This window comes from Leucoraja erinacea, chromosome 34, assembly GCF_028641065.1.
Source record: "Leucoraja erinacea ecotype New England chromosome 34, Leri_hhj_1, whole genome shotgun sequence".
NCBI lineage: Eukaryota > Metazoa > Chordata > Chondrichthyes > Rajiformes > Rajidae > Leucoraja > Leucoraja erinaceus.
Window position 1 is genome coordinate 9,603,731 of NC_073410.1, and position 22,869 is coordinate 9,626,599.

At 38.8% G+C, this 22,869-nt stretch overlaps 1 protein-coding gene and 1 long non-coding RNA gene across 4 annotated transcripts in view; one reads left to right on the plus strand and one right to left on the minus strand.

The window, feature by feature from the left end:
* The window catches only part of LOC129712985 (serine-rich coiled-coil domain-containing protein 2-like), a 336,356-nt gene that overhangs the window by 235,768 nt on the left and 77,719 nt on the right, over positions 1-22,869 (plus strand). For all 3 annotated transcript variants that reach the window (XM_055661816.1, XM_055661817.1, XM_055661818.1), the window contains exon 9: positions 20,145-20,231. In XM_055661816.1, the coding sequence (XP_055517791.1) occupies positions 20,145-20,231 (87 nt within the window). The remainder of the gene's footprint in view (positions 1-20,144; positions 20,232-22,869) is intronic.
* LOC129712987 (uncharacterized) lies at positions 2,854-6,392 on the minus strand. The gene is made up of 2 exons (XR_008726168.1): positions 5,746-6,392; positions 2,854-4,700 (listed from the first exon to the last, which is right to left on the minus strand). It is a non-coding gene; the product is annotated as an uncharacterized LOC129712987 (long non-coding RNA).

Here is a 22,869-nt window from a genome sequence, read left to right on the forward strand (position 1 = left end):
AATCTCCAGCATTAAAGCAAATATGATTTGGAACTCAACATCGGCCAATTACTCAATATATTTTTCTGCCATGTAAGAAATAGTACAAGACCATTATTAATGTGATTGAAGGAGCTATGTTTCCCCTTAGAACAGAGGGGTTTGCAAGGATAGAAGTATTTGAAATCATCAAGGGCTAAGATACTGAAGTAGTTAGAAATAAATTATTTCCAGTTGATGACGTTAAAACGCAAAAGATCATGGAATTAAAGTAATTGACAAAAGAGCTAATAGTGATGTGTTATGAAAATGTTCTTACAGCGTGGCATTAGGAGACCTAAACAGCAACCTCTGGTGATCTTGCCCGTCACCCAAGGTTTCCATGAGGTCACCGGAGGTTTTGGTCACTCTCCCTAATGGTCGAAAGTGGTTTCCGCATGGTCAAGGCTTCATCTAGGTTGCTGCTATTTTTTCATCGTGATTAAAACCGGCCTCAACTAAAAATAGGGTGCCGTTTTAAAAATCAATAATTTTTTAGTTGCAGGTCTAGTCAAAGCCAGTTTTCTTAATAGTCGAAGAAGGTTTTCAACATGTGCGTGGGAGGTGGTAGGAGGTTGCAGGTCACCTCGACCTTGATTTTTTTTGGTGGCGGGCAAGGTCACCAGAAGTTGTTGTTTAGGTCTCCTAAGTGGGACAGGGGCTTCTTTAGGCTCTGAAGTGGTAAAAATAGAGGCTGATTTAATTGAAGGATTTAGAAGGAGCTGTATAAGTATCTAGAAAGAAAGACTCTGAAAAGCGATAGGGATATGAAGAACTAATAGGACTAGCTGGTTTGCTCTGATGCAGAGTTGACTCGACAGGCACGATGGCCTCTTTCCTGTGCAATCTGTGATTCTTCATTGTCTTTCATAATAACTGAAAATGGACTTTGTCAAATACTATATACTTGGTACAAAGTGCAAGAGTAACTCAGTGGACAGCATCTGTGGAAGATCTCTACCTGAAACTTTGCTATCGATTCCCTCCACAGATGCTGCCTGACCCACTGAGTTACTCCACCATTTTGTGTTTTGCTCACGATTCCAGCACCTTTACTCTATACTAGTCTTCATTACATGTGTAGAATTACATCAAACCATATTGTCTCATGATTTATCTGATGAACAGATACAATGCCAAATTCATGGGTGCTACCTTGCCAATCCAATGGCCCACCACAGCATTACTGAAAAGCAATCCAGTAATTTTTGTATTGCATGTTTATTCGCTGTATTGCATAGTTTAAACCCAGCTAAACACCACTGCTAGGAGTGGTAAATCTTTCCATTTGCCAAAAGCTGAAAAAAATACCATCACATCGAAGCACCTTTTTTCAATGTAAATGACTTGCATCTTTCTGTACCATTAGTCGAATGGAGAAAAGCAATAACAGGTGGAGAATGTAATAGAACACAATGATCCATTTGTACTTTCTGAGAAGCATCCAAGAAAATTACAATGCCTACTGGTAAGGATAACAAACCATCCCATTGAGACTTTGGAGTTTACGTGCAAAACGACCTGTTACTGCAGATCTGTATTAAACTTTAGAGTACTTGATTTCAATCAGTTGAGTAGGAGGAAAGAAAAAAGAAGCTTTCCAGCAAATGAGAAACTTGATAACAGGGAAGGCTGAATGCAGAACTGCCGACTAAGTCTCTCAATCAATGTTCGTGCAGACTTATCTAAAGTAAAGCAAAGAAAACACATTGGAACACACATTAGTTATATGGACGGGAAAGGAATGGAGGGGTATGGTCTGAGCGCAGGTATATGAGACTAGGGGAGAATATGTTTTCGGCACGGACTTGAAGGGTCGAGATGGCCTGTTTCCGTGCTGTAATTGTTATATGGTTATATGGTTAAAATAAGTTATTTTTTTAAACGGATAGTAGAGTAGGACTTTTGTTTGCAAAATTATTATTGTAAACTGAAAGAGTGAAAAGTATAGGATTCACAACATCAGAATCAGAAGGAATTGATTTCAGGGTTTTGGCAATTCCCAAAGGATGTAATTTGTCTACAAAATGGGATAAGGAACAAACCATCTCATTGCAGTCCTAAAGTCTAATTCCTATATATAATAAGAGACAATGGTTGTAGCCTATTTGGATTTCAGAAAGGTATTTGATGCGATCCAGCATAATTGCCTAATGTATTGGGTGGAAGCCTCAGGAATAGGTAGGAATGAAAGTGCAAATGAATGGTAAGTGGAATTTATTGTTGATAAGACAAAGGAGAATTAGGTCATTCAGCCAATCGATTCTTCTCTGCCATGCCGTCATGGCTGATCTTTTTTTCCCTCTTATCCCCATTCTCGTGCCATTCTCCGTGTGACCTTTGATGCCCTACCTTATCACGAACCTATCAATCTCTGCCTTAAGAACACCCAATCTCTTGCCCTCCACAGCTATCTGTGACAATTGTAGAATGCGCATATATATCGTGAGGTAGAGATACAATGAAAATCTTGCTTGCTGCAGTATTACAGGCACACAGACTTGGAACACACAAAACATAAATTATACATAGTATATTGAATGGAGAATGCATAACCTGCTAGCTTTTTGGCAGCCAGGTTACTGTGTATCATTCCAATATTGCAGGTGTGATGTTGATTATATACAAAATAACTGCTGATTAATGGAGCAGACAGGGATTTTGAAGATTTAGCACTTGGGTTACGAAAAGCAGCTGTGTAACGCTGCCAGGCCCTTTGTTTCTTAAAGAAATCTGATATTTTACATGCAAACTTGAGGATATAATACAACCAACCAAGAGGATCTATATTATGCATTTAGTCATGGTGAGACCATCTACAGATTTTTGACAACCTTGTTTTTCTTATTTCAAAAAGGTAGATAGTGATTGAAGGGCTTTCCTTTGGGAATTGCCAAAATCTTAAAACTAATTCCTTCAGAATTCTGGTGTTGTCAATCTTAAACGTTACACCCTTTTAGTTTTCAATAATAATCCGCAACAAAATAACACTTTGGCTTTCTTTTCAATTTAGAATAAACAGATTCTGCAGATTAAGCCAAATACAAAATGGTCATTTTTTAATTTATTTAATAACAGAAAATTATCTTCTTCAGCATAAGAACCAGTCTGCCAGATTTTTTTAAACTAAGTATTCAATGTTGTGATTTTTCACTTGTTAATATCATTAACATTTATTTCCAAACCTATTCAAGTCAGGTTAAAGATTACATTTCTTAATCCCATGACAGAGGAGCAGGAAAATTGAAATTTAGCTTGTAAGTTCCTGTTTGAGCAATTCCAATTCTTTCTTTCTACCTCTCTCCCTCTCTCCACCCCTCCATACCTTTTCTCCCCTCTCTGACACTTCTCTTTATGACCTTTCTCTCCTTCGCTCTGAGCAATTGTTACCTAATCAAGATGTGATGTAGCCAGGCAGTATGCTTTCTGCTATACAGCTGCAGATGTTGCATAGAGCATTCAGCAGCAGAATATACACAATTCGAAACCTATGACCTGTCCATTGTCTGCCATAGTTTAATTCATTGTATCTCCAAACATTTTAATTCATCATTAGGGTTAGAAACGATATGCAATGATTTTGAAGCGTTTACAATGTTAATATATTTTGTATCATGAAATTTTATAAAAAGCAAGACTTCTGATTTATTCTAGACTGGAAAACTTGGCTGCAAAACTTTGCTTCTCTGCACCTGTCTGAAGCTAATAGTTAGTGTTTTTGTGCAGTATGGTAAAATATGTGACCTGCGTGTGGAAGCATTGAAAGTTCCTGCTAACTTCTTCACCAGTGTGGCATCAGAGAGCAGAGGCCTTTAAAGGTTGTGCAGCAGCACATCTCGAGAATTATGATGATTTCTTTCAGTTTTCAGCAAACTACCACTGTGAGAGCACAGTAGCATGAGCATGTGTGGGAAGCAGATAAATATATGTATCTTCACCGGGAGCTTTGCTGTACTGACCCAATCAACGGCTGTTCACAAAGCAGATAACAAGCTGCTTTTAATTCCATGTAGGTAGTGGGTAGAATGCACACAGGAATCACTACAGTGCAACTCTAATAAATATTTCAGATGCTATTGATACTGCGGACTGAAAATAAACTTAAATAGAAACTGCAGCAGTAAATTTTTAATGCCCATCTCAAAAAGAGCTTGGGGAAAGCTGTGGGGATCAGAAGAGAAGTCAGATCTTTTATAATTAGCTTATTAAGGTATGCATATTAAGACTTTCTGTGTCACTTGAATTAATAGGATCCGGCTGAAAAATATATCAATGTTGATAAAAGAGTTTCATCTGAAGGGATTGAAAGGAGGATTGATGTCTACAGTGGATAGTGAAAACCTGCTTTGTCATTCCCCAAACCATCTGACTTCAAACATTCATTATCTCAATATGATGTGATTGTTGCAATTTTTGATTACTCACTGATGCTACCACACCAGGAGCTGCACAACTGACGTTCTGTGGCAAAATGGAAGCTGCAAGCGAATGGGAGGCTGGAGCTGGTATCACTGCACCATTACTACACTTGGACACTGTACTGTAAAGTGCACGCTATGCTCTATGCTCACTCAAATACATTTGCGGATAGGCACAGATGGACATAAACACAGAAGCAAGGGTATACATAACTCCATCCAACAAATAACCTTACGTCAATAGCTCCCTTGCATTCAGCAAACCTTGTATAGGTATGTTACAAAACCTACCTGAATCGTGTCTGAGCATCTGCCCTACCCCGTGTGCGCGATTTTGGCGCTGTTTAGAGGGGGCGGGTTTAAAACGCGATTTTTACTAGGCTGTTCCAATCGAAAATGTTCAGCCTAGTAAATCATTAACGGAAAATCGCTGGAAGACCCTGTCGCAAAAGGTATTATTAGTTTTTATGGCCTTGTATAATATTTATAGTAGTTTAAAAATCACTCTCTCAATCCGCAACCTCTCGCAGCCCCAGGGTTTTATAAAGCAAACAATTAAAGGTATGTACCTTATTTTTACATTAAATGGGGCTTGTAATAACCCTGTATATAAAGTTTTCTATAGCGAGTAGTTCATTTTGGGCTCTTTATATCCCGCAGTATTTTTCTGGGCATTTGAGGGCACAAATCCAGCGCAATGTGAACGTTCTAAACCAGCGCGTTCACAGGAACCCACTAAAAAGCCGATTTAAATTGACTTTAATTTACAGCAATTCAACACTAAATTCCTTCCATTTAGACTATAAATTGATGTAAATGAGATTTAAAAATCATGTTTTATTGTGAATTATTTGTGAATATTATTTGGACACTTGGGCTATTTAAAAATGTTAATCATTTATTAAGAAATGGATAGATGTTTAGATCTGGTAATTGAAGTTTGAAATTAGCTACAATTGGGTAACTAACTAATTATATGCTTTAATTTCAGGTCATCCAAGTAAGATTATTTTATATTTGTTTCAGAATGCTTCAATCTATGATAACTGAAAATTTCATTCAGTTCTCTTAATTTTTAAGAAGGTTATGGGCTTTTGACTGTCCACGATCACAGCTTTTTTGTTATGTCCATAGAAAATCAATAGGGAACAAGATGCTAATTTCCGAGTATGAAAATGGCCATAACTTTTTTATTACTTGAGATATGAAAGTGAATTAGGTGTCAAATTAAACTTCTTTTTATGCTTTATCTGATGGGATAAATTGCAGACTTGATTTTTTAAATCTCAAAATTTTGTAACATTGCTACCTTGTATGCAACACCACCCCACTCATATGAATTGGCAACCCTCACAGCCAACCCGGTCCACTTAGAAACCTTCATTGTACATAAAATCCTCATTGTAACCACAGTGATTCAAACAAGGAGGAAAGCAAAGTAAATGAACCATAGATCTGTTATTCTGACATGAGTTGTCAACCAGATTATGGGTGACCATAATCAAACACATGGTAACAACAAAGTCAGAAAAATATATAAATTGGTAGAATCAACAGTTACAAAGGAATATCACATTGTATAAGATAGTGTGGGATTGTAGTTGCTCGTTGAGAATATATCGGTTATAAATGATCACATTTATTCAATTCATTTGACCATTTTTCTGTGATGATATATTCAAATATCATACCATTCCCTGTCACTTTACCTGCCCCCTCGACTCCCTCCGTAACTCCCTGGTCAATTTTTCCCTCCCCAGGTACCTTCCATTGCAACTGCAGGAAATGCTACATTTGTCACTTTACCTCCCCCCTTGACTCCATCCAAGAACCCAAGCCGTCTTTCCAGCTGAGGCAGAGGTTCACCTGCACCTCCACCAACCTCATCTACTGCATCCACTGTTCCAGTTGTCAACTTCTCTACATCGGCGTGACCAAGAGCAGGCTTGGCGATCGCTTCCCCTCCCTTTTCCCAGCACTCCCACAAGACCACTGTCTCTGCATCTTCCTTTCTTCACCCCCCCTCCCTGGCATCAGTCTGAAGAAGGGTCACGACCCGAAACGTCGCCAGTTCCTTCTCTCCATAGATGCTGCCTCACCCGCTGAGTTCCTCCAGCATTTTTGTCTACATACCATTCCCTATATTTATTTTAGTAAAGCTGAAACTTATGAAGTATGTTTATAGGAGTAAGAGGTCCCAAGTAGCTTAATAGAAGGTGGTGTACAACAATTCCCTCCAAGCAATATGGAAGTATTAGGGTAAATGACCAAAGGTTTGATGAAAGATACATTTTTTTATTAACAACTATCGAAGTAAGAGAAAGAGTTGGAGAGTCCAAGATGATTAGGGAGGGAACATGCAGTGTTTTATGTTGTTGGAATACAAGGCAGCCAAACCTATATGCTGCAGCTCCAGTCCTGTTTGCAGTGCAGCGAAAACAATGCAGAATCGAATAGGATCCATGATGTTCAATGTTCATTTTTCCTATTGGTAATTTGATAATATTCTGCAAACAGAATCATGATGATCTGCTTGAAGTGCAAATATATCTCGTTCAAATCTGATCATAGTTGGAACCACTGGGAAGTTGATCCATTAACAAAGGGAAGGCAAGACCATGAAAATTAAGGAAAATAAAAAATTTTTGAGTGTTCAACTTGATAATCTATTACAGCCCTTAAAAAAATCAGTTGCATTTTAATTATAATAACATATCTAAGCCGGTTATGATTTGGATATAAAAACCTAGCATTATATTCATATTCAATTGTTTTAGTATCACTAGCTGCATTATGTTAATCATATTAAGGCCAGCATTATTTTTATTTGTAATAGGACGTGTCTGATGTAAAGGAACCATCTTATCATTTATGACATATCCATTGATCTGATGAGTGCAAGCTGTCTTATCTGTGGCTTTATTTCAATGGATTTAAAGAGTTCAGTAAATAAATCATTTAAGTAAAGTCAATCATTGCTCTCACGTATCTATGTTCATAAATAGTATGAAATGATTAACTGGGACATGTTTATGTTTCATTAGTGAAGATAATCTCCTAATTATTGTCGTGATTGAGAGCCATAAGGTTCCTCAGCAGGGAAATACAAATGGTTATTTCTCTCATTATTTCGCTCATAGCTACCTTATGTCATGAAGAAGCTAGTGATTTTAAAAAGCTCAATTTCTTTCAGTAGTTTGACTTTTGTGTAAAATTTGATTCAAATTTTTATCAGTTCTGCAATTTTTTTCCAAAGGCATGAATTAGGTGGACATCGTGGGAAATAAACAAGATTGTTATGAGAGAAAAGGACAGAAATTGCTGGAAATATTTAGCAGATATGACAGACTTTAGTCTGAATCATTAACTGTTTTATTTTCAACTGATAGATGCAAGAGTAGGTCATCCGGCCCTTCAAGCCAGCACTGCCATTCAATTTGATCATGTCCAATCATCACCAATCAGTACCCCGTTCCTGCCTTCTCCCCATATCCCCTGACTCCACTATCTTTAAGAGCCCTATCTAGCTCTCCCTTGAAAGTATCCAGAGAGCCACCCTCTGAGGCAGAACATTCCATAGACTCACAACTCTGTGTGAAAAAGTGTTTCCTCATCTCTGTTCTAACCCCTTATTCTGAAACAGTGGCCCCTAGTTCTGGACTCCCCCAACTCCGGGAACATGTTTCCTGCCTCTAGTGCATCCAAACCCTAAATAATCTTATATGTTTCAATAAGATTCCCTCTCATCCTTCTAAACTCCAGAGTATACAAGCCCAGCCGCTCCATTGTCTCAGCATATGACAGTCCCGCCATCCCGGGAATCAACCTTGTAAACCTACGCTGCATTCCCTCAATAGCAATAATGTCCTTCCTCAAATTAGGGGACCAAAACTGCACACAATACTCCAGGTTTGGTCTCACTAGGGCCTTATACAACTGCAGAATGATCTCTTTGCTCCTATACTCAACTCCTCTTGTTATGAAGGCCAACATGCCATTGCTTTCTTCACTGCCTGCTCTACCTGCATGCTTACTTTCATTGACTGATGAACAAGGACCCCCAGATCCTGTTGTACATCCCCTTTTCCCAACTTGACACCATTTAGATAATAATCTGCCTTTCTGTTTTTGCTACCAAAATGGATAACCTCACATTTATCCACATTAAACTGCATCTGCTATGCATCTGCCTGAACTACTGACTAATTCCAGAGTTTTCAGTTTTGCCTTAGATTCCATGAATATTTTACATAAGATCAGCAAATAAATATGTTCATTTCATGCATTGTTCTTGCACATGGTAAAATAAATCCATATCGAGCATCATAGCCTTTTTTCTATAGATATACCAGGTCTCTCACTTAACTTTTTTTCTCTATTGCCAGCCGGGCAACCTCGGCAACTTTATAGGTTGCCAAATGACAGCTTAGGTGGTCATTTAAGACGGCTTGCATGGCTCGTGCGATAATGTGCTCAGACGAAGAGCAAAGCTCGGATTTATGCTCAATGAATCATTCACATTATTTCTGCTTCAAGCATGTTTTCTGTGTAGGACCGAATATTATCATGACATGGCCATAGCATGTTTCTTTTCCTCTTGAATATTTAATCATCAATCTCTATTCAGATTCAGATTCAGATTCAATTTTAATTGTCATTGTCAGTGTACAGTACAGAGACAACGAAATGCATTAAATTATGATATGACTATTATGCACAGTCACAACAAGGGAGGTTGATAAAGAATTGAATCGATCAGTTTGACAACATCAAGAGGGGAAAAATAGATACACAATATATCCCTTCTGCTCTAGGATTTTGTAATTTAAAAGAAATAAAGAGAATGGAAGTGTGATTTTTTTTTCTTGTAACATACTTGTTACTGTATTATTATTATTATTACCTGACCAGACCTATACCAGACTTTTGAATGTACATAGTGCCTCTTTTACTCTGTGCTCACTAAGAAGATGAGTCATGGAAGTAAGTGACTATATTGAATCAATCTTGGAACTTGGCAAGTGAAATTCCCCAGAAGGGCAATAAAAATTGGTGAAGTGTTGTTTTTTGGGAAGGGGGGGGATATCAACATTAAATGATCAGAAACATTATATTTGTGAAAACTTGTGTAACTTTTCTGCTTGATATTTAAACCATCTCCTAAAAAGCAAAATAAAGACAGAACTGTTCAAATACATCAAAACGTTACTTTATTTGTCATCAGTTTAAGAAGGAACTGCAGATGCTGGAAAATCAAAGGTAGTCAAAAATGCTGGGAAAACTCAGCGGGTGAGGCAGCATCTATGGAGCAAAGGAAACATCACTTAACTGTCGTCTGTCGCTCTCGAGCAGAGCATCCTCCTCATCAGACTTGTCACTGTCAGAGTGAGGTCCAGAGGCAGATGCTGCAGCTGGGATCTCTCCCATGTCAGGCATCCTTGCCCTCATCCCTCCTGCATGCCACAAGCTGATGGCTAGCCGAGTATCAAAGTCCTTGATGTTACTGCCATGCAGAATCTTGAGGAGCTGGTCTGTCACCCCGTCAATCTGGAGGCATCTTCTGATGGTGGTCTTCAGCTGGCTGAAGGCTCGCTCCGCCTCAGCTGAACTTGCCAGTATGGTAAGGACGAGGTCAAGAAGAGTGCAGATGTTGGGTAGCTTTTCTTTCCTCACAGGGATGATGGCTGACCAGGTCAGGGCCTTCTTGCTGAAGCTATATAGAGTCATTGAAACGTATTACAATCAGACTTGTCACGTGAAAATATTTATTAAATTAAGTTTTGAATTCTTCAAAGGTATGGCAATACTACAACTGGATAATTTAAATGAATATTTGAACATTTACTTTGATTGGGAACTTATCCTCGCTTTCAGGAGGTCCCACTCTATTCCCAGTTTTCTTGGGTTCACGTGTACTGTGGTTAGGCTGCCCTTGAGTGCTGTGCCAGTGACTGGACAGCTTCATTTCCGAAATCTGCGGAAAATAAACAAAATAAATATTGACTCAGTCAACTACTAGCGCTTAGGGCACAAACTTTGAACTTATGTTGTACTTATCAACTGATGACACTGTCAATGTGCAGAATATCTTCCTATATTTTTATATAAAATCTCAAGTATGTAATCATTGTTATAGACTGGTTGTAATTTTGCCTTTACATAGAAACATAGAAACATAGAAATTAGGTGCAGGAGTAGGCCATTCGGCCCTTCGAGCCTGCACCGCCATTCAATATGATCATGGCTGATCATCCAACTCAGTATCCCGTACCTGCCTTCTCTCCATACCCCCTGATCCCCTTAGCCACAAGGGCCACATCTACCTACCTCTTAAATATAGCCAATGAATTGGCCTCAACTACCCTCTGTGGCAGAGAGTTCCAGAGATTCACCACTCTGTGTGAAAAAAGTTCTCCTCATCTCGGTTTTAAAGGATTTCCCCCTTATCCTTAAGCTGTGACCCCTTGTCCTGGACTTCCCTAACATCGGGAACAATCCTCCTGCATCTAGCCTGTCCAACCCCTTAAGAATTTTGTAAGTTTCTATAAGATCCCCACTCAATCTCCTAAATTCTAGAGAGTATAAACCAAGTCTATCCAGTCTTTCTTCATAAGACAGTCCTGACATCCCAGGAATCAGTCTGGTGAACCGTCTCTGCACTCCCTCTATGGCAATAATGTCCTTCCTCAGATTTGGAGACCAAAACTGTACGCAATACTCCAGGTGTGGTCTCACCAAGACCCTGTACAACTGCAGTAGAACCTCCCTGCTCCTATACTCAAATCCTTTTGCAATGAAAGCTATTTCTATCCCATTTGCTTTCTTTACTGCCTGCTGCACCTGCATGCCTACCTTCAATGACTGGTGTACCATGACACCCAGGTCTCGCTGCATCTCCCCCTTTCCCAATCGGCCACTTTACTTTACGGTAAAGTTTAAATTATGATCCATTGTAGCTTACGATAGAAAGCTTTATAAAGAAGTAACGTGCAGCAAATTCAGAGAGAATCATACAGTGAATCATACATAAAGATTTGCTCCAAATTTCCTCCACAGTGATATTAAAAATATCTGACTCCTATTGTAAGCTACAAGGGGGCTAAAGGGGGCTGCAGGAACTGGGCTTTGCAATTTAAATTAATTACTTTGAGATGAATTGAATTAAACATACTGAACAAAACTATGCAATACATCATACTTTAAAAAATCTACATATTTTAAATTTACTGCAAAAATCTGTAAAAATGCCCATGAAAATTATGCAACATTGCTCTTGCTGAAATATCACCTGATAGTCTGCCTTCTGGCCAGAAGTTGAAGCTGACGATCTTCATAGCCTCGCAGACTCCGTCACTCATGTCATGCAATCTAGCCTCAATGTCGGTGCTGCCGGTCAGATCTCCCTGAAACGGTGCTTGAAATTCAAGCATGTTTGGCGTTGACTTCCTGATGTATGAAAAAATATAAATATAATACTCGTGCTACCATTAAAAACCATATTCTGTTTTTTCCCTTGCTCAACCTTCACGTTTGCCTCCCTGCACACGTGGCAGAACATCTCCCCTTCTCATTCTACCTCAACCATTTGTGAACACATTCCCATAACTACTTGATCTTTTCTCATCCTCATACTCTTTATCCATTTCATTTTTTCTTTTTGCTGCCTCGTCCTTTGGGTTTGCCCCATTTTTCAGGTAACGCCACATGATTGATCTCGAGGATGCACAGGCTGACTTATGGAAAGAAGCATGTGCAAGGAGCCCCACGTGTCACTCTTCCTGGGAAAATGTTGGTGTTACACTTGGTGTTACACAACCAGTGCGTTTCTCCCTCTCCTTCTCCCTCTCCCTCTCCCTCTCCTCCTCCCCCCCCCCTCCCCCCCCCACGCCCCCTCCCCCTCTCCCTCCTCTAACCTCTCGTTCTAGCTAATACACTCCAATCCAGACAGCATTCTGATAAACCTCTCTGCACCCTCTGAAGCCTCCAATTGTTCCTGAAATGTTTTCTGTTTTGTAGGACTGATCTTTTGTAGAACGAACGGTACAAACGTTATTTTGTTTTAACTAGTCTCAGTACCAGGATTGAAACTTTCAAATCATGGATTAAACTGATCTGTTTATATTGAAGCCTTTTTCTTTCAGTATGCATAGTACTGGGACAGATTGAATTATGATCTGTATCCTGCTCCATTGGCACAGATTGAGTGTGTGCGCGATCTTTACTAAAATTATCTTAAAAACAATGAAGGGAAAAAGCATTCACAATGTTTCATTTTCACATCCAATGTTTGTTCAAAATATGCATTGAGCAATTGATAATAAAATATATCAATAAGTTTCTGATAGTAAAATCTCTATTTAATTGCTAATTAACACATCAAAATAATTGCACGTATTAATATCGGATCAATTCAAGGCTTTGGTGTAATAAATTGATTAGATTGCCAATTTCATGCATATTTTACCATCCTTAGCTTTAATTTATAAATTATTTTGATTGCCAATTACCACTTGTTGCATTTATTATTAATTAAATTATTAGCCATAAGGACTATGTGCTGATGTCTGACTTCAGTTTGACTGTACCTTAATTTTTTTTTAATGAACTTGTTTAAAGGTTAAGTATTTATTTAATTGGATTCAATTTATACAATAATTCATAGGAAAAACTATGCTGTAATTTATTATTCAACATATTGCTGTGAAGCCAGCCAAGTGAATAAATAAATAGAGTTGGGGTTAGGGCTGAAAAATGCCATTTTGTTAAGTAACGCTTAAATGCTAGGAAGAGTTATTGTCACTTAATTATTTTTCTGCTACCAAGTACTCCATTAAATTTATGTTTCCATTGTTAATCTCTTTTTTCACTTTATCAAAATTATTACCCAACCTTTTGTGATACATTTTTTCCCTCCAACAGCAATGGATTAGAAAAATAAACTGTGTATACTAAAAATCTGTAATAATGGTTGGCGCGGTGATGCAGCTGGGTTGAGCTGCTGCCTCATGGTGCCCGAGACCCAGGGTCAATCCTGATCTCTGGAGCTGTCTGTATAGAGTTTGCACATTCTCCCTGTGACCGTGTGGGTTTCCTCTGGCTACTCCAGTTTCCTCCCACATCTCATGGACGTACAGGTTTGCAGGTTAATTGGCCTCTATAAAATTGCCCCAAGTGTTCAGGGAATGGATGAAACAGTGGGATAACATAGAACAAGTGCGAGCAGATGATCAATGTGAACTAGGTGAGCCAATGTACCTGTTTCCATGCTATATCTTTCAATCAATCAGTCCAGTCCTCTGAATCTTTAATCTAACATTAAACGATAAACAGAAATTGGAGAAATATTCGGCAATTCTGATTGCATCTATAAAGGGGAAAGTAAATTAATTTTTCAGAGCTAGTCCTAATTTAATTTCCCTCACACACATGCTGAGTGTTAACAACATTTTCTGTGTTTACTTCTAATTGGTTATGATTCTTTTATTAGATTGAGTTTTACATTCCTGTGTTCTGTTTTTGCTGATATTGTTGCTATGTACTCATAATTACAGTTTGTTCAACACATGGTTTTGATTCTTTTTCAGCTATCTAAAATCAAATAGTGATAGAATGTAATATCAGCAGGGTTGTAGTGGTGATTGGCCAACTGTCCACTATTTACAAGGATTGTCTTGGTGCAAGGCACCTTGAACAGCAAGTTCACAGTCCCTGAAAATGGTGGAATTTGTTAAATGCATCCCAGGTGAGTTTTTACAGCAACATACAGAGAGTCTACAAGGAAAGGAGTTGTACTTGACCGTATTTTAGGTAAGGAGGCTAGGAAAGTGGTGGAAGTGTCTGTGGAGGAGCACTTTGTGAATATGGCCACAACTCGATAAGATTTAAGGAAGTCCTGGAAAAGTACTAGGTTGGACCTAGAACTCTGGTCTTAAATTGGGGGAGGTCTGATTTCAATAGTGTGGAACAGGATCTGGCAAACGTTGACTGGGAGCTCGGAAACAGATCCACCAGGTCCGCGAAGAGACATAGACCAGCTGGAAAGTTGAGTGAAGGCACGGCAGTGGAATTTAATTCAGGCAAGTGTCAAGTAATACATTAATGGGTTGTCTAATTTTGGCTGGACATATACAGTAAAGTGCGAAGATCGTAGAAATGTTGATGTGCATAAGGATCTTAAGGTGCAAGTTCACAGCTCCCTGAAAAGGCATTAGGATATCAGAATCAAGGGATATGGGGAGAAAGCAGGAACGGGGTTCTGATTCTGGATGATCAGCCATGATCATATTGAATGATGCTGCAGGCTCGAAGGGCCGAATGGCCTATTCCTGCACCTATTTGCTATGTTTCTATTACGTGGATAAGGTTGTGAAGAATTAATTTTGCTTGCTTGCCTTCACAGGAAAGGGTATTGTGTGTAAGAGTTTGGAGAGCTGAACAAAACGTTGATGAGGTCACACTTGGAATAGTATGCAGAGTTCAAGTCACTGCATAATGGGAAGGATGTTGGGGCACTATAAAGAGTGCAAGAAGTGATTCGCCAGGGTGTTGCCTGGACTGGAAGGGTTCAGTTGCAAGGAATGATTGAATAGGCTGTGATGGTTCTCATTAGAGCACAGGAGAGTGCATATAGAGATTTGTAAAATTATGATCCACATATATAGGATAGATTATCACAACCATGATCCAAGAGTAGTTGAATCTAGATTTAGAGCACATAGGTTTAAGGGGAGAGGGGAGATCTGTGGGGCATTTTTTTTCTGCAGAGTATGAGTACAGAGTACAAGTGCAATTACAGCATTCAAAAAGCAATTCAACAGGAACAGGTACAAGAATAGGAAACAAATTGAGGGGAATGGACCAAATGCAGGAAAATGGGAATAACATAGATGGGCAATAGGTCAGCATGAAAGAATCATACCAAATGGCGTGTTTCCACACTCTATGACTCCATGACACCAGTCAATTGTATGTTCTCTTTAAAACATTATAATTTCAAAGGTTTGTTCACTATTTTAGTTGCTTTAACTTGTGAGAGTTGTCTGAATGTGGCCACATTTCACATTGCCTGATACAATTTCTTCAAAGGAAAAAACAGGTTGAGGGGGAGATAAAATGGAACTGGATTGCATTGAAAGAGAAAACATAACAGTAGGTCTCCTGGAATAAATTAAATCCTGAATGGGCAGCTGTTTCCTGATGGAGCAGTCAACTTTGAATATAGATTTGAATATTTTATATATTTCAATGGTGAATAAATTACAACTATGAGTTGCTGGTGCTCATTAGGACCCATTGCTGTTTGTTAGACTTAATGGACAGTGCTCTCCCAGCTTGATGGCAGCAACTTGAATTATGGACACAAAATACAAGCACAATTCCAAAATAATTCCAAAAGTACAAAATGTTTTCTGACCTCTTTTGACCATGATTCCATCTCTCTGATTTGTGTCCATTTAAAACTGAAAATTGATGTTTGTAAATGTATTAATAATGGCTAAATGCATTAACAACTGGCTTTTCATCATTATAGTCAGTCATATCTTTCCTGGTGGCAAAGCCATTCATTGTTTGGCATATTCTTCATGCTGTGAGGAAGACTGCAGATTAGTAATCATGTTGTACATGTAATACCTTACCTCAAAATCATGCTTGTTCGACAGACCCGACAGAACACATTCACGTAAATGGGATTCAGCAGAGCCAGATTCAATTTTATGTTGCAATAGAGAAGAACTCATACTCAATGGTGCTGGTTTGTTCAATGGAGAAGCAGGTGGTCTTAAGTAAAATACAGACCCAAACCTTTGCACAGTCCCAAACAGCAATTGTTAACAAATATCACAATTATAAAAATGACAAGAACATTGAAAATATAATAATAATAATAATAATAATATAATAAACTATATTACGTATTCAAGGTCCAGACAAGGGGCAACATTACATTAAAATGCATTGCATATCAAATATCATAAATACATATAAAATCATGGTATATCACATAAAAACATCATAATTTATATTTTTTAAAAACCCCACAATACTTAAGTTAAAAATCCAGATTAAAAGATGATCAATGTCCTACAACGAGACAATGATACCGGTGTCTCCACAGCTGGAATTCGTAGCGTGTAGTGCTAACCCTTATGTTTGTCAAAGCCACAAGTTACTGACTAGGATGTTGTACTGACTAGGGGAGAAAATGACCAATGTGTAGATGAATAAATGAAAAATAAATTGCCATTAATGACCAACAGAGGTTAGAATTGATAATGTTATCATTTGTGTCATTTTTTTCATTTGGTCTAGTGTGCATATTTGATTAATTCTTGCTTTATTTTTGTGACATTCTCATCGATCATTATTTTTCATTTTCAACCTTATTCTTTTGCCCTTCCAGAACTTTTTATTGATTACTTTTTTCCATAAACTTTTACATTTATTTAGTTTCATTGGGTCTGACTTCCATCAAACTTTAAATGAAAGTGGGTTCATTGCAGGCAAGTGGGTTGATAAGTGTGTATTATAAAATGTATTTGGTCACCTATTTAAAAACATGCAACACTGAAAGAGATCATTTTACCCAAATGGTCTATGGGAATGTGTATGTACCACATGGGTCCCTCACACCATACAATACTTGACTTTTTAACTAAAAGCTTCCATTTCCCCCATAAATACATCCATGATTCATCTCATAAAGATCCATTAGCAAAGAGTTTTACTTTTTTAACCACTCCCTAGCTAACAAAATTAATCTGAGTTTCTTGCTGGATTTCATATGATTATATTACATTTAAAAGCGCCACTTTTAGATTCTCCAAAAATGGAAACATCATATAAATGACTATTCTGTCAAACTAAGGATTATTTCAAGGCATTTCTTCTCATTACTTGGAATAAAGAGCCAAATTTGCACAATGCCTATATTGCAGGGATCTGTTTATTGTGACCATGTCTCCTTCCCAGTTAACAAGTAGGTGGTGGCACCTTAGAAGGCAAGGTCTAATTAGGCCGTTAGTTTTAGCATGCAAAGTTCACAAAAGCATTTGAGGTGGTTTGCAGTATTTCTGCCACTGCACCAACTGAGCTTTGTGGTTTATTACCCATATGAATGCTTGCCTTCATTGCCTGAAGCATTGAATATAGGATTTGGGATTTGTTACAGTTGGTTAGGCTGCAGTTGAAGTATAATGTGCAGTTCTGGTGGTCGTGCAATAGGAAGGATGCGATTTACCTAGAAATGGTGCAGACAAGATTCACCACTGTGTTGCCTGCACTCAGTGTTCTAAGTAGTGAATGGATAGGCTGGGGCTTATTTCCAGGGAACCGGACATGGTGGACTGATGACCTGAGAGACTTTCAAAATTACGAGAGACATACAAAGGGTAGATAGGCACAAAATGTTTCCCAGGGTAGAAGATGCTAAAGCTTGACGCACGTTTAAAGTGCGAGGGGAAAGAACGGGATCTGAGTAGCAATCTTTTCATGCAGAGGTTGTGGGTAGATAGAATAAGCTGCCAGATACAATCACTAAAGTTAGAAGATACTTGGACAGGTACATCGGTCAGAAAGCCTTAGAGGGTATGGGCCAAATGCATGCAAATGGAGTTAGTGTAGATAGGAATTTTGATTGGCATGGTTGAGTTGACCTGAATATAACTTGCAATATAACTGTGAATCTCTGTTGGATGAGCAAAGCCAATGAATTATCCACTTTTGTTGGTGATGAAAGACTGGATTGAGTTGTGAAGAGGATGCAGAGAGTCTTTAAGAGGGCGTAGACAAGCTAAGTGATTGAGCCGAGCTTTATTTTTAGATGGGCTGAGTTGAAAATTGTCAATGTTAAAAGCCGAGGTGTCCTTTATGCAAATTAATGGAAATGAATAGGTACAGCAAAGAGCAAGGAAGGTAAATAGTATGTTGGCTGCTATTGCAAAAATAAATGAGTATGAATAAAGTTGTCTTATGAAATTTTACCAGGCCCCGATAAAATTACATTTGGAATATTATATACAAATCTGATTACCTACTTAAAAAATAATGCATTCACAGCAAAGGCAGTATGATGAAAAGATCGCTGGATTGATTAAGAAGAGAGATTAAATAGACTAAGCATGTACTGTTGGGCATTTAGATGAGTGAGCTGTGAACTCATTGAGGTATTAAAACATTCTTATGGGGCTTGATAGTTTCAATAAAGGAATGATATTTTGCTGGAGTTGAGTGCCTTTTATCTCGGGATGCACAGTTGGATATTCAAGCTTGATGATTAAAAAAAATCTTCACCCACAGGGTAATGAATCTTTGGAATTCTCTGGGCAAAAGAGCTTTAGAGATTCATCTATTGACTATATTCAAGTCGGAGACTAATTCATTTTTGGATATTGAAGAGATCAATGGATATGGAGTGCAGAAAAGTGGAACTGGGATGAAAGATCAGACATGATCTTTTTGAATGGCTGAGCGTGGGCAAGGAGCTGAATGTTTTATCCCTCCTTTTATTTCTTCTGCGAACTAGGTATCCCTTAGATCTAGAGCACAAAAATCTGGTTAACATCTTTCACAGCCTTGATGTCCTGAAGTGCTTTATCGTCAGTGAAGATTTTGAGCTTTAGGCGCAACTGTAATTAAAAATAAGCTGATTTTAGTTTAATTTAGAGATACAGCATGGAAACAGGCCCATTGGCCCACTGAGTACGCGCCAAACAGTGATCCCCGTACACGCATTATCTTACACACTAGGGATAATTTACAACCTTTACTTCTTCTTCTTTCGTGTGGCGTGCACAGCCTAAAGTTGTTGGGCAACTTGTTCTATATGATCTTCCGTTTGTGCATGTCGAGTTGATTGCATTAGTCGAAACAGGGCGGACCACGTGAAGGTTGCAATCTTCCACCCCACAATCTTTACTGAAGCCAGTTAAACTGCAAACCTGTACATCTTTGGAGTGGGGAGAAAACCGGAGCTCCGGGGAAAACTCGCATGGTCACGGGGAGAAGGTATAAACTCCGTACAGACAGCACCCGTTCTCAGGTTTGAACCCGGGTCTTGGACATTGTAAGCCAGCAATACTGCTGCGTCACAGTGCCGCTCCGCTGCTCTACCGTGCCACTCCAAATGTACGCACAATAAGCTCACATTTCAGGCCACATGAAAACCATCAGATAAACTATTTTAATGATGTTTATTGGGGAATAAATATTGGTCCAAGGCAGAAGGGGTGATGCCTAACTTTTTGATGTAGTGCTTTGAGAGAATTCGTAAGAGATAGGAAGAGGTCATTTGACCCTTCAATCCTACTCTGTTATTCAATAGATCAAGGCGCATCCTTCATCTTAGTGTTGCTGTCCTGAACTACCCCGACTCTTGATTCCAATAATACCCAAAAACTTATTGATTTTTGACCAGGCATGTCTTCATTGCAACCTCTGGAGTGCAGAACTCCATTAGTATTGCACTGGTGTGTCAGCTGGAACTTTGCTCATCTGTGAAAATACTTTTGTCTGTAATAACCCGCTGAGGCTGAAATGAGTATGTTTGCTGCTTTATCGTACATGACATCTGTACGTATCTGTGATATCATACTTATAGAATTTAATAAAATATATTTGCCATTGTGACAAATTATGGTCAGCCAGGTTGGTGAATCTATGCTTTTGAATTTATACATAACATAATTACTTGTTGCTTTTCTTCTTGTCCAGACTGATGAGCTACTTGGAGAGATCCAGATTTTGCAAGAGGAAATGAAAAGAAAAGATCAGATGATTGACTATTTACAACAACAACTGGTGAGTTTGTCACCGTAGAAATTATTGCCATACCCATTCATTAACTGCCATTAACAAAACAGTGTCAGCTAAATTTATGATTTACAAAAAAATAATGTTGTTTGCCATTGGTGTTGTTGGATCCATTCAAGTGATCATAGTGATACTGACCATGGCACATACACACACTGTTTGTTTCCCTCTGCATTAGCTGCAATATAACTGTCAAAGATGTATTTTACTGCAGGAGGATAACCTTGCCCATCATTAATACCATATTATTATTGCAGATAATAGTTTAAGAATATGACAACAGTAACCTTAACAGATTGCAGGGTGTGATTTAATACGTGGGAAAATATCTTCTGCTTTTTAAAACATTAAAAATATATATTTTTGGGTAAGACACAAAATGCTGGAGTAACTCAGCGGGACAAGCAGCATTTCTGGAGAGAAGGAATGGGTGTCGTTTTGGCTCGAGACCCTTCTTCAGACTGAAGAAGACTGAGTTACTTCAACATTTTATGTCTAACTTTGATTTAAACCAACATCAGTAGTTGTTTCCTATATATTTTGGGGCAATGTAGGCTTGGAATAAGCAGTCAAAAAGGAAGAAATGGTGGTGAACTGTCACCACTATGATATTTACCTATGGAATATTTGTGGGCTCTGGAACATATATTTGCTTCATTTCACTGAGACCATTACAAAAGATCTGAGATCTCTGAAAGCAAAGCCAGATTTGTATATTCTACAACTAATGCCCTGGAGAGGAAAAGACTACAAAAAGTAGTAAACACTGCCCAGTCCATCATCGGCTCTGACCTTCCTTCCATCGAGGGGATTTATCGCAGTCGCTGCCTCAAAAAGGCTGGCAGTATCATCAAAGACCCACACCATCCTGGCCACATACTCATCTCCCTGCTACCTTCAGGTAGAAGGTACAGGAGTCTGAAGACTGCAACAACCAGGTTCAGGAATAGCTACTTCCCCACAGCCATCAGGCTATTAAACCTGGCTCGGACAAAACTATGCTTATTAATAACCACTTTCTGTTATTTGCACTTTACCAGTTTATTTATTCATGTGTGTATATATTTATATCATGGTATATGGACACATTTATCTGTTTTGTAGTAAATGCCTACTATTTTCTGTTTGCTTAAGCAAAGCAAGAATTGCATTGTCCTATACAGGGACACATGACAATAAACTCACTTGAACTTGAACTAAAGATTAGGTAAGAATAGTAGGAATGAAAGAGCAATAACATGAGGACAGACAAAAGGAATTTGGCACAAATAACTGCAGAAGGACACAAAGTGCTGAAGTAATTCAGATGGTCCAGCAACATCTCTGGAGAACATGAATAGGTGATGTTTCAGGTCGAGACGCTTCTTCAGGCTCGATCTGAAACATCACCTATCCATGTTTTCCAGAAATGTAACCTGACCTGCTGAGTTACTCCAGCATTTTGTGTCTTTTTTGTAAACCAACATCTTCAATTACTTGTCTATCACATGGATCACCCCTTCAAGTTTACCTTGTGGCACATTCCAATGAGATTAAGGCAACCAAAGCCGCCACTGCAAGCTGAAGAATAGCCAGGTTTGTAGTTAATCAGACTGTCTAAACTGTTAAGCAATTTGCAAGTGATTGTAGGCTAAAATCATTCTCTGGATAATAGATTCTATTGACTCCTTATCACCAGAGGCCGTAGATGAACTTGGATGAACATTTTTTAAACTTCCATGCAGAAATTTCCTTGTGTCATTATTTGTCATATTTCTATGTCAATAACCCACAAAGCTAAAGTGCAGATCAAATTGAATTGAATGACACAGAAGGCTTGAGGGACTTACTGGCCTAATCCTCTTGCTATGTTTAGTTCTGTGAATAACTCTTTCTTTGATCATTATTTTTTACAATGTAAGCCTTTCAAAAATAGACAGCATCTTTGATCTAGCTAAATTCATAATGCCACCTCATTGATCCATTTTTCTTTTGGCAGTCCAACAAACAATACAAAAACAATTAATTAGACAAAGCAGAAATAAGTTATCTTTATACCTTACTTTTGTAACTTACATTATTACATTTATGCCCTCACCTCAATGAATTCCATGCTTGCCATGAAGCATAGCTTTTCTTCCATTGCTTCCGCCTCCATGGGTATGTGTCCTCACAGCCTAGTGACAAACCCTTTTCCCATCTCCAACATTCTTCCTCCTCATGGACTCTCCCTGCTGTCCTATCCTCCCTGGGCTTTTTTATTTCTAATTGCCTGCAAAACGTCAGCCACCCTCACCCACTCCAAACTCGCCCTCACGCCCGCTCACTTCTCAGCAATTCCGACATTGTCATTAAACCCGTCGTCAAGGAAGGAGTCATAGTCTGGCAGGCCGACCTCTACCATGTGGAGGCCAGGCACCAACCTTCGGACACCTCCTCAAACCTACCCCTTGACCATGACCTCGAAGTTGAACACCAGGCCAACACCTCCAAGACTGTCTCTGATTTCATCAGCCCTGGCGATCTGCCCTTCACAGCCTCCAGCCTTATTGTTCCTCAGCTCTGCATTACATGCTTCTACTCCCCCACCCCCCCACCCCCCCCTCCAAAATCCACAAACAGAACTGCACGGCAGCCCCATTTTCAT